Source organism: Hakea prostrata, chromosome 7, assembly GCF_041222555.1.
Source record: "Hakea prostrata isolate BN-2017 chromosome 7, UWA_Hpros_2, whole genome shotgun sequence".
Taxonomy (NCBI): domain Eukaryota; kingdom Viridiplantae; phylum Streptophyta; class Magnoliopsida; order Proteales; family Proteaceae; genus Hakea; species Hakea prostrata.
The window spans coordinates 67,247,281-67,260,034 of NC_142606.1; the positions used below are offsets into that span (position 1 = coordinate 67,247,281).

At 35.3% G+C, this 12,754-nt stretch overlaps 2 protein-coding genes across 2 annotated transcripts; both read right to left on the reverse strand.

The window, feature by feature from the left end:
- Positions 1-1,480: 1,480 nt before the first annotated feature.
- On the reverse strand, positions 1,481-2,254 carry LOC149011783 (NDR1/HIN1-like protein 13). The gene has a single exon (XM_089162764.1). It carries the CDS (start codon positions 2,252-2,254, stop codon positions 1,481-1,483), a length of 774 nt encoding a protein of 257 aa, XP_089018890.1.
- Positions 2,255-9,903: 7,649 nt separating this feature from the next.
- On the reverse strand, positions 9,904-12,054 carry LOC149011784 (NDR1/HIN1-like protein 13). The gene is made up of 2 exons (XM_089162766.1): positions 11,300-12,054; positions 9,904-10,021 (listed from the first exon to the last, which is right to left on the reverse strand). The coding sequence occupies exons 1-2, from the start codon at positions 12,052-12,054 to the stop codon at positions 9,904-9,906; spliced, it is 873 nt and encodes a 290-aa protein (XP_089018892.1).
- Between the last annotated feature and the right edge of the window lie 700 nt (positions 12,055-12,754).

Consider the following 12,754-nt stretch of genomic DNA (forward strand, 5'->3'; position numbering starts at 1 on the left):
GATGGGAAGAGACATGCAATTATGAGTCCTCAAGTGATCAGTGGAATCTGCAAGTTTCTTTTGACCCAAAAAAATGGTGGTTTTCTATCTCAGAGAAACATCAGAAGAAGAGGAAAAAGAACAAATCTAACAAATACATGTAAATTACAGCCAATATATATTAACTAATACATGAACTAGAACCTTAGTGAAACCTAAATTTATATTCTCACCACATTAAGTTTTTTCTTTATCTCGATTTGAAAAATTAAGATACTCGTACACAATCACGTGTTTGACTTAATGCATCAACTTTCACGCACCTTGATTATATCCTTAAGGGAATGCTGTTATTTATAATTTAAAAATAAGGGCGGAACAACACCCTTGGCCCCAAGGCAATTTGAACTTTTGAATTTTGACCTCACACTATAAGGGGTTGGTCTTTTAACTTAAGCATTTGACATGCAATTTAAGATTCCCCTGAGAACAAAGAACCACAGAATGGAATATGGATGATAACACAAATCTTTGAGGAAAACTAAAATCAGTGACTTATTCACATTCTCTACAATTCTCCACCCTGTAATTTCCTATAGTTAGGGTCTAGGATTGTGACACGTGGCATCTAATTATTCAATGATCACAAATAGATGCCCAATTAGAACAAAATCAAAGAAATCCCTAAAATTTCTCCATCTTTTTGTCTCTCCTTCTTACAAAATCTGATCAATCAAAGCCAAGAATCTCGGAATCATCGAATACTGAGAGAGAAGAGAGAAGAAGCCCCGAGCCCTAATTACACCTCTTTAAGATTCTAAAATCCCCAAAAAATGAAACCCTTGTATAAATGAAGTGAACCAACCTTAAATACATACATACATGGTCCAACCAAGAAACTATTGGCGCCAATTCAAGAAGATTAGACTAGGAATAAAGCATCAAACCACCATTCATTGCAAACCAAATGAGAATGCACAATTAAAGATTAGCCCTTCTCATCATTATTGAATGTTGAGATTACTTAAAAAAAATATCAGGTATTCAGGAAAACAAAAACTCATTAGAGATTTGAGACTATCTTTAATTAACACTTACTGGTTTGAGAAAATGTTGAATAGCCATTATAGGTAGGGACCAACTTCAACTCTCTTTGATGAGAAATCAAAGAGGCAGTTGAATTTTTTTTTTCTTTTCATTTTTTGGGTCTCCTTAAGTTGAAAATTATTGAAAAGGGAATTAATGAACAAAATTTTCTGTCTTTTATTTTTTATTTTGTAGGGGGTAAAGAGAGAGAATAACAAAATCAATACCATAATATCGTAATAAAAATATGTGGTGTATCCTCAATCTTAATCTTGAAATTGATATTATTTGAAATACAAATCATACCAAATGGCAACAACACTTCTGTAAACCGTGTGGGTTACAATATTGAATTTAAAAATCACAAATTATTTACAAAGTATACAAAAGGGTAGATAAAATGATAAATAATAAACTACCATTCTAGCAGACTAGCACTGCAATTTTTTGATATAATGACGTTATTACTTGCGATTATAGTATTTTCAAAACTGATGATAAAAACATTGCAGTTCACAGCAATCCTCATTAGAGTATTAGAGTTTGGTCCAAGCTGCAACATCACAGGAGCATTAATCTCCACCACCAAAAGTATCCTCCCTGCAGTATTTTCAACAGTCAAAGTATTACTCAATGCATTAGTGTTAAGCACAGGTCCTGTTGTTTTGAAAGTGAAAACCGTGACGTTCTGTGTTGGTTGATAAAACACAGGCATAGTTCCATTGTAGAGTAGCAGATCAGAGGTATAAACTGCAACAGAACTGCCTGATAGATAACTGATTCCAATCTTGGGGCTACTGTTGTCAACTGAGATTGTCATATCGAACTCAGAAATGAAAGGCAAATTATAAGCTCCACCTCCTCCTTGGGTCATATTCATGAACTTCACAGAGACATTATCGACTGAAAAAGTGCTTGGCGTCACAATCCCATCGTCGACGTAGTAAATGACGACAAAGGTGATGACCATGCTGATTATAAAGATGAAGATGAAGCCAAAAATCCAGCTGAGCCAACAGCAACACCGACCACCGCAGCGGCGGCGGCGAGTTGTGATAGCAGGGGTGCCACCAGGTAACTGAACATTGAAAGTTTCTGCTGGTGGTGGTGAGGGTTGGTCGAGAATTGGGTTGAGTTTCTCTTCATCGCTCGTTGGATTTGAGTGTCTCGGATACATCGTTTCCGCCATTTTTGCAAGGTTTCTCAGTTTTTTTGATTGGGTTGAAGGTGTACAACTCTGTTCTAAATAAATTCTTATTTATAATGTTTGGATTTTGGGTTCCCAAATTAGCTGGATTTTTATTTTTTTTTTCTTCTCCTTTTTTATTTTCTTATAAAAAATTTTGGGTAACCAATTAGTTATCTTGCACATACTCCATATTTCAATTTCACACGCACAAGAGCATAACACGAATTTGCTTGCATGCCTTTCCTTTCCTTTTATTTTATTTTATTTTATTTGATAATATGTAGAGATCAAGCTATTTTTATTAATTTTGTTTCTCCAGGTGTTATTTGTTTTTCGATAAAAATAGATCAATTGAATCATCATTTCTATATTTTGAATTATTAATAAGAATAAACTCTAAAATTAGTATTTGATATGGTTTTTTCTAAAGGAGGATAGTATTGTATTTTTATTTTTGTTTTAGAAAGACAAAATAGACATTAAACATTCAAGTATAACCATCTCGTAACATGGTTAGAATTGATGTGGGGCAACAGTAATTATTCCATTTCTTTTTTCACCTCAGTAAATTTTTGCTCACCTCTAGCAAAAAAAAAAAAAAAAAAATTGCCTCATCTCTTTGGACCCGTTGTCCTACCCCCATAAGTAAAAGAAAGGTCCTTCCCCTTCCCCTTTGGGCCAGTTGTGGGTAAGGAGGGATTTGAACCCCAAACAACATGGTTCACAACCGCATGCTTTAATCTTCTGAGCTACAAGCTCCATCTTGTCTCAACTATATTAATTCTAGAAATACCCTCAAAAGGGACATTTTCTCTTCTCAGCCATTTTGGGTCAAGAAGCTGTAACGCAACCATCTTTCTCTCTATAAGAATAGCACGGTCCAACGTATGAAGTAGGAGAGATCCAGATTACTCCAAGGGGTTCCCAATAGATCTAAGAAGTATTTTATTAGCCAAAATAATTAAGAGATCAATACATGGTCAAGGTGTTTGACTTGAGCATTTGGATTATACTTTCTAAAATTGTTTGACTTGTAATTAAGTAATTCAAGTGATGATCTTTTCATTCACTGATTTGTTGCCAGAAAATAATTCAACCACATGGGAAATTTATCAATTGAATTCCTACATTTCCTCAGGTAAGCTAATAATGTAATACAACTTAGCCTCCCTTGTAATGAAGGATCAAATCGCAATCTTCTCAAGAGAAGCTTATCTACTTTTCTTATTCTTCTTTCTTTCTTTCTTTTCCCCCTTCTAAATAAGAGGTTCATCTGGACCAGCTTATGCATATTACAATTGCAAACGATCAATTCTTTTGGAATACCTTCAAAAGGAACCTTTCCTCTTCTCAGCCATTTTGAGTTAAGAAGATGTGAACACGACTGCCTTTCTCTTTATAAGATCAACACGTTCCGAGGTATGAAGTGGGAGAGTCCAAATTTCTCCTAGGGTTTTGAATAGATCTGCAAAGTATTTCTGAGCCAAAACAAATTAAGAGATCGGTACACGATCGAGGTGTTTGACTTAAGAGTTTGAATTATTCTTTCTAAATTTGTTTAACTTGTAATTAAGTAATTCAAATGATGACCATTCTGTTCACTCATATGTTGCCATAAAATAATTCATACATGTGGAAAATTTATCAATCGAGTTCCAACATTGACTTAGGGAAGCTAATAATGCAACACAGCTTAGCCTCTCTTGTAATGAAGGAACAAAACACAATCTTCTCAAGAAAAGCTTTGCTACTTTCTTCTCATTTTCTTTTTTATTTATATATAGAGTGGGGATTTGTACTTGGCCGCAAGAAGTTTCATTCTCTTTATCTCATACCATGAGGCGTGGGTCTTTTGCCGACTGAGCCAAGATTTTAAGGTTAGAAACCTAAATATTTTGTTCAAGAGAAGCTTAGATACTTAAAAAATTTGGACAGAAAGACAAACAAGTACTTGTTGCAATAAGGGAGATAGCAAATATTTAATTTATTGCTCCATTTGAACAAACTTTCGAATGGAATATGTGTTTTTTGGGTGAAAATTTGGATTGGAATATGAAAATGGTAGGGATACAAAGGACACTTCCCTATTTCATAGTATCCTAACAAAATGGCACAAATATTTGGGAAAAATTCTTTGACCTTCCTTGTTCATGACTGTTAGGATACAAGATCAAAACTAAAAATAGGTTGAATGGGAAAGAAAATATTATTTTTATTTTTCTAAATTAGGCTGCATTTTCCTTGAGAAGGGAAGAGACATGCATGTATGAGTCCTCAAGTGATGTAAGTTTCTTTTGACCAAAACAAGCTTGTGGTTTCTATCTCAAAGAAACATCATAAGGAGAAAAAGAACAAATCTAACAAATACATGTAAATTACAACCAATATATATTAAGATTATCACCACATTAAGTTTTTGCTTTATCTCGATTTGAAAATTATTTTTATACCCAAAACAAATTAAGATATTTGCACTCGATCACGTTTTGACTTAAGCATTTTCTTTTCTTTTTAATTAAAGTTTCTGGATCAACTTACACGCACCTTGATTATATCCGTAAGCGATAGCTGTTATATATAATTTAAATATATGGCAGACTGCACCCTTGGCCCCAAGGCAATTTGAACTTTTGAGTTTTGACCTCACACTATGAGGGGTTGTCTTTTAACTTAATCACTTGGAACATGCAATTTATGATACCCCTGAGAACAAAAAACCTTGGAATGAAATATGGATGATAACACAATCTTTGGAGAAAACTAAATCGCACAACAGACGCACACCGCAAGAACAGGAAGACGCACAAACAGAACAAGGCCCGACAAACAACCCAAGACCAAAAACAAAAAGACCAACCCCCACCCACGCGACCCGCGCAGGGGGGGCAAAGCAACGCTCACGCCAGTGTATTCGAAAGATCAAACCGAATTATCCCCATGTATGCAATTGTTGTACTTTCTTCTATCCATATTTGTTGACTCTACAATTGAGAATTTGCTGTTGTACTATGGATGTTATAGCTACAATGCTCGTTGGAGAACTAAAATCAGTTCTTTGACATTATTCATGACTTGTTCACATTCTCTGCAATTTGAAGAAAGGAAAATTTGTGACTTGTGATCCTTAAAGTGACCAACCTCTTTGCAGCATCAAGCCAAAATTGAGGTAAATGGTTGACATTGGAAGAGAAGCTAAGGATTATTGAGTTGGAACTTGACCAACTCTTCTCTAGGTTTAAAAAGATGTGTTGAAATTCAATTTGGAGAGATTCTTGGAAATGCTTGGTTGTTTGCTGGATTGGATACTTTGGAGGATGAGATGGGATTTCAGCTTAATTGAAAATGTGTTACTCATGTTTCATAGAAAACACAAAAACAAAAGTGTGCTACTCATTCTAAGTAGCTTTGATTTACAAGAGTTTGTTTTACAGGCTATGAATCAACTAAGAACGAAGCAATACTATAATTGTATGGGTGACAGTGAAAAGAATTAAGTAACTTAATAAAATTATAGACAAAAACTAAACATTATTTTGCTTGAATTATTGGCTAAATCATGTAACTAATTTCTTAGAATGCATAGACAAGGTTTTGATCATCCAATTTTGGCTACCAAGGGTTTAGCCTAAAACTTGACACTAAACTTTCCTTTAAATAGCATCAATGTTATGATCTAGGCTTCTATAGGGATTTATCTAAAACTCCAAGGACTATCCTTAAATAGATCATGTTGCCTAGATTCTTTTCCAAGTAAATTTTTTCAAGTTTGGTCCATGCCTTTAAAGCAATGTTATCATCCTCACTAAGTCATAATCACATCATCAGTGATGTTCCAGAACATGCACCCAATGGCAATTTCCGTCGCCTTGGTCCTCAAAACAGGGTTTATGCTCTCAAAAAAAGCATGAAGATAATGTATAGCTCTCGATAGTCTTTGTTGGGCCATCATGGCCTCATTTTTCTCTTCCAAAAGGTGAAATCACCAGTCTCATCAAATTTTTCTGGATCTACTCTTTAGCTTTCCGTTGGGGCCTTAAAATCAAGATGGCTAAGGTTCTCACCCTTTGCTAGGTTCTTATTTGTGGAAGTTGTTGTTGCCAGTAGCCAACGGTCAACATTACGCCATGTGTACAGATTTAATCGAACAATATGAAATCAAATAATGGGGTTATATTGTAAATAGGAATCTTTTTTTTTTTTAGCATTCAATTGTTTAATAATTTACAAATTTACAAAACTAAACCCATGACTCTACCCAAACTCTAATCCCCTACTTCGGAGGCCCTAGATGGAGATCTGCATTTCTTAAGTTCGATTCTTCAAATCGGTGTGGAATTCGGCATGGTGAGTTGTAAAATATAGTGTGTAAAATCCCTCGGATTTCTAACCCTTAAACCTTGATTTCAGGACCGTGAACCGGGCCTCAAATCTACAACAACTTTGGACCATTCGAATCAAGCCCGAAGATTCAGAAGTGGACCCAATGCTTGTGGATTAACCTTATAATGACTCGTCCTCTCTCTAAGGGTTTAAGAGGAGAGAGAAGGTCAATCACGGTTGTATTAGAAGACAATTTTGGCTCGTCCGTAGACCAACAATGGTTAATCCAAACTACAAGGTAAATATACCCAAATGAAGATAGTCAAAAGACCTTTCTTTCATGCCATTAATCACCAAATTTGGACCTTGGTTGAGGCGATCAACCAAGGGCTGGTCAACCGCCTCGGACCCACTGCCCCCTCCCCCAGTGTCGAGGCAAAATAAAAAAATTTGTGTTTTAAAACCCTATTTTAAGCTTCTATTCATTCCTACACTCATTTTATAATGCTAGTGCGAGGCTGAAGCTTGGAGAGGAGAAGAAACCAAGGAGAAGCTTGATTCCCAACCACCCGGAGGCGCGTCAAGATCCGAATCATAGCAGAATCATTGGAAAAGTTGAGAATCCTTCAAACCCTCTTATTTAAACATAAGTTTGTGGGGTTTCTTCACATTAAATGTTGGATTTTGGTAGTTGAAGCATGTTAGGTCCAATGAATGCTTGTAAACAGTTTTATTTATGTTTCTCTTTATTTTGTGAGTGGTTTGTATGAATCAATGCAAACGATTTTGTATTTTGACTCTCAAAGACTCCGTGAGCACTCGCAAGAGCCAAAGTTTGGGGTTTTTTTATTGATATCGAATTGGGTCAAATTGATGATACCTTTAGGATCCTATTATTGTTAATTAAACATTCCCAAAAAAAGTTTTGTTTCAACTTGAATTTGAATCGGTGATGAAACTAATTTTTGCTGAAATTAGGTTAGAACAGCTGTGTATGAAACCATATGATAGATTTGGTTTTTTTGTGATGATTTTGGTTATCTTTTGAAACCCAATTAAGTTCTAATTGATGTCTATTATTTCTCTTATATGATTAATATTATTTTGACTATAATCATCGGCTCTCAAGAGTGAATTTGTGACTTTGAGAAACAAAAATCAAATTGAAAGGTGAGGAATAAACTAACCATGTCTTGTATGTTTAAATATTTTTATTTTCATTCTATTAATGATATAAATTGTTTTAGTTAATATTTATCATGATATGCTTGTATGTGACTTTGCGCGAACGTAAAGTAAAGATTATATGAATGTGTAATACTCTTTCTTTTGAATCTTATATTATTAGTATCAGAATGATATGAGAATGTATAAGAATGAATGACATTGAATGGGATTATTCCTCTAATTAAATTTATACTAGCTAGGGTTGTGGGTCCGCCCATTACCCTAGTGACCTTATGTGATTGAATCTAGACCTAAGTACATGAATGATAGGTGCTAGAAATGTTGGGCTAGGTATCCTTATGAGTTCTACTACCCTTCCGATAGGAGTATTGAAACTGGTTAACCCATGATGTCAGTGGCTGGGCCTTGAGTGTCAAGCAGACCGGTGCCATCATAGAGCGGTAGGGTTGCATATAATAGATAAGGACTCCTGGGAGCTCAAAACCGGTAACCAACCCATGAAAGGACATGGAGAGCATCATGTCCATTATATGTGGATGACCATTGGGTTAAGGAATTAAATCCACAGATGCCTCTCGTTGAGGATACCATTTATAGGTGGGAAGCTATGGAACCTAAAGGGCACTAGGCATAAGGGGAGATATCCGAACGATATGTAGTACAAGACTGTATGACTTTGCAATGGGCCTAGAGTTATCCCTAACACGCACCAAATCTCATGCCAAGCGGTGATGTGAGAGAGTGATGACCTATACCACAACCATGGCTTGACAAGACTTTACCCAACAACCCTAGAGAACCCATTAATATACGCCTTTTGTTGAGGGAGAGTGATTGAGACCGCCCAAATGAGATTGATGTTTAAACTTAATGCGTGTTTACCATATAGACTTCATGATAGAGTTAAGGGCATACATCAAATCTTGCATTTATATATTAATGTCATTACTTATATCATTATTTATGAATATGATGTGGAAATTGTGATTGGATGCATGACATGAATGTTTAGTTGATCTTAGTGAATTCTATGGAACTCATTCATTTATATGTATGTGTTCTTTAGATTTCTCTACAGGTTATGAGGACTTCTCTCAAATGGAAGGTTTGTTGCGAGGAGGCTATTTGGAAGGAGCAATTGAAGAAGTGGAAGCACACGAGGCTTTGTGCTTGTGCTTTGACTGCTCCTATGGAGCCGCCCTTTAGTAGTAGAGATCTCTCCGTACTTATGAAATCTCTTATGTCATTTATGGCATTTTTCTATATCTACACTTTGATTTCATTTGAGAGAAGGGAGGGTATCTTTTACCAAGATTCTTGAATATTTTCCGTTGCAAACACTCTTTCATTCTTTGAACTCTGATGTTATAACTTTTGAATTTGAGGCTTAGATGATTGTAATTGATATTTCAAATTTTAGAATTTGATATTTGAACTTGATTTATTCTTGTCCATTTAATTATGCTATATCATATATTTGTATGGAATTGTCATTGAACCTAGATCCTGCAGTGTATCACCCCCACGGGTTTTAGGATATGACCGGATTTGGCTAGGTGGGGTGTGACATAGTGTCTTGTCTTTGCTAGGCCCATCCGCTCTTGTTGTTTTGGCCACAACCATTGTCTTCTGATTTCTCGAGTTTGATTCTTCGAATCGAGGTGGGTGTTTCTTGCTTTGGATCTTCCGTGGTTGGAAAATGCTAGAAACTAGAACTTGTTCTTGGTTATATTGTATTTCAATTGGAGCTAGCTCTAGTAAGTAGAAATGGAGAACTAATTTCAAAGGATATTTTGTTTATTGCTATAGCCATAGAAGATTTTTACCTATATGATCCTAAGATTTTTTGATCAGATGGAATCCTCTATGTTGGAACTATGGTTCCATATTCAAGTCAACTTGGGTCTTTTAGTTGGAAGCAAACATGATCCAGATTTCTAAAACTGGGGCTTGCAAAATAAGGGTTTAGGATCGGGTTGAGTTAGGGGTTTCCTTTTGTAAATTTGAAAAATAAGAAAACCCTTGATTGTAAAAAAAGAAAGTTATATTTGCAACACAACCCCACTCTTTTTCTTAGATACTGTCTGATTGATATCTGTACAGATGGCTAAATGATGATCATAAGCTATTGGCAGCAATGGCTACCGAAAATAAAAATCCCCCTTTGCTACAGCTACAGTAGGGCTTTGGGCAGTCACATTAGGAGAGGAATCCCATCCAAAATCCTCAAAATCCTCACCAGTCTGCACTTTGGCACTGCTAAAAATAATTTTACAAAAAATATTAATACAAACAATTCCAATATAATAAGAAATAAATATAAAACCACATGTATAGCATACAAGATATAACAAACGTCTGAAAAAATTATTAACAAATAGTAACAATAATTCAATAATAATTATATCAAATTATCACAAGGCATCAAACAAGGTAATTATGGCGAAAAATTGATAACCACATTTGATCTTAAGACACTAGCCAAACCAGATTCCCAAGAACTTAAACAAATCAATAATAGTATAATGTTATTGTTAACAAAATAATGAAACAATGACAAGATTATTAATGATATGTATGACAGTCAATCTGGCCAATCCATATTGCATAAGAAACTATCTAATCAAATTAACAATGAGTAAATAGATTTTCAATAATTCAACCAAAATGCCAAGAATCAAAAAACAATAACATATCAGATACTCCCAGGGATATATTGCAAAAAATCCCTTTGATTTCAGTAGAAACTGAGCCCTAATCGTGGCTTTGATAGCACCTATTGTGACTAGGTATTAATTTGGTATGAGATTGAACAAAAATAAACCAAAAGAGAGGGAAACACGAAAACTTTGATGACGGAGTTCGGCCAATATAGCTTACATTTCTAGAACTCAAGTAGAGTTCGATTCCACAATAATAGGTAAGATACAATTACAAGTACATGCTTGAGATCACAACCAAACATAGATCTACACCATAGACCTCAAGGCCCCATGAAATCTAATTGATCAAAGCCAAGAATCCCGTCTGAATCATCAAATACCAAGAGAGAACAGAGAAGAAGCCACGAGCCTTAATTGCACCTCTGTAAGATTTTAAAATCTCCAAAAAATGAAACCCTTGTATAAATGAAGTGAATCAACCTAAAATACATAACACCTGGTCCAACCAAGAAACGATTGGCGCTAGTTCAAGAAGATTAGACCAAGAATAAAACATCAAACCACCGATCATTGCAAACCAAATGGGAATGGACAATTAATTATTAGCCCTTCTCATCATTATTGAATGTTGAGAATACTTAAAAAAAAAAATTTATTAGATATTCAGGAAAACAAAAACTTATTAGAGATCTGAGACTAGCTTTAATTAGCACTTACTTATTTGAGAAAATATTGAATAGCCATTATAGGTATAGACCAGCTTCAACTCTCTTTGATGAGAAATCAAAGAGGATGTTACAATATTGAATTCAAAAATCACAAATTATTTACAAAGTATACAAAAAGGTAGATGATATGAAAAATAATAAACTACCATCTTAGCAGACTAGCCCTGCAATTTTTTGATAGAATGTTAGCATATTTATTAAGACCGTCGATAAGAACATTGCAGTTCACAGCAATCCTCTTTAGAGTATAAGAGTTTGGTGCAAGCTGCAACATCACAGGAACATTAATCTCCACCACCAAAGGTATCTTCCCTCCAGTTTTTTGGCTACTCAAAGCAACACTCAATGCATTAGTGTAAAGCACAGCTCCTGTTGTGTTGACAGTGAAAACCGTGATGTTCTGTGTTGGTTGATAAAACACAGGCATAGTTCCATTGGTGAGTAGCAGATTAGAGGTATAAACTGCAACAGAACTGCCTGATACATAACTGATTCCAATCTTGGGGCTACTGTTGTTAGCTGATATTGTGATATCGAACTCAGAATGGAAAGTCTCATTAAGAGCTCCACCTCCTCCTACGGTCAAATTCAAGCCCTTCACAGAGACATTATCGACTGAATAAGTGCTTGGCATTGGAATCCTATAGACGTAGTAAATGACGACAAGGGTGATGACCAAGATGATTATAAGGATGAAGATGATGCCAAAAATCCAGCTGAGCCAACAGCAACACCGACCACCACAGCGGCGGCTGCGGCGAGTTGTGATAGCAGGGGTGCCACCAGGTAACTGAACATTTAAAGTTTCTGCTGCTGCTGGTGAGGGTTGGTCGAGAATTGGGTTGAGTTTCTCTTCATCGCTCGTTGGATTTGGGTGTCTCGCATACATTGTTTCCGCCATTTTTGCAAGGTTTCTCAGTTTTTTGATTGGGTTGAAGGTGTACAACTCTGTTCTAAATAAATTCTTATTTATAATGTTAGGATTTTTGGTTCCCAAATTAGCTGGATTTTTTTTCTTTTTTTCTTTTAATAAAAAAATTTTGGGTTACCAATTACTTAACTTGCACATACTCCATATTTCAATTTCACACGCAAAAGAGCATAACACGAATTTGCTTGCATGACTTTCCTTTCCTTTTCGTTTTTTTATTTGCAGAGATCAAGCTATTTTTTATTCTTTTTGTTTCTCCTGGTGATTTGTTTTTCGAAAAAAAATCAATCAATTGATTCATTATTTTTATATTTTGAATTATTAATAAGAATAAATTCTAAAATTAGTATTTGATATGGTTTTTTCTAAATGAGGATAGTACTGCATTTTTATTTTTATTTTTATTTTAAAATGACAAAATAGACATTAAACACTCAAGTATAACAGTCTCATAACACAGTTAGAATTGAGGTGGGACAACAGTAATTATCCCATTTCTTTTTTCACCACAATAAATAATTGCCTCATCTCTTTGGACCCACAGTCCTACCCATAAGTAAAAGAAAGGTCATTCCCCTTCCCCTTTGGGCCAATTGTGGGTTAGGAGGGATTTGAACCCCAAACACCATGGTTCACAGTCGCGTGCTTTAATCTTTTGAGCTACAAGCTC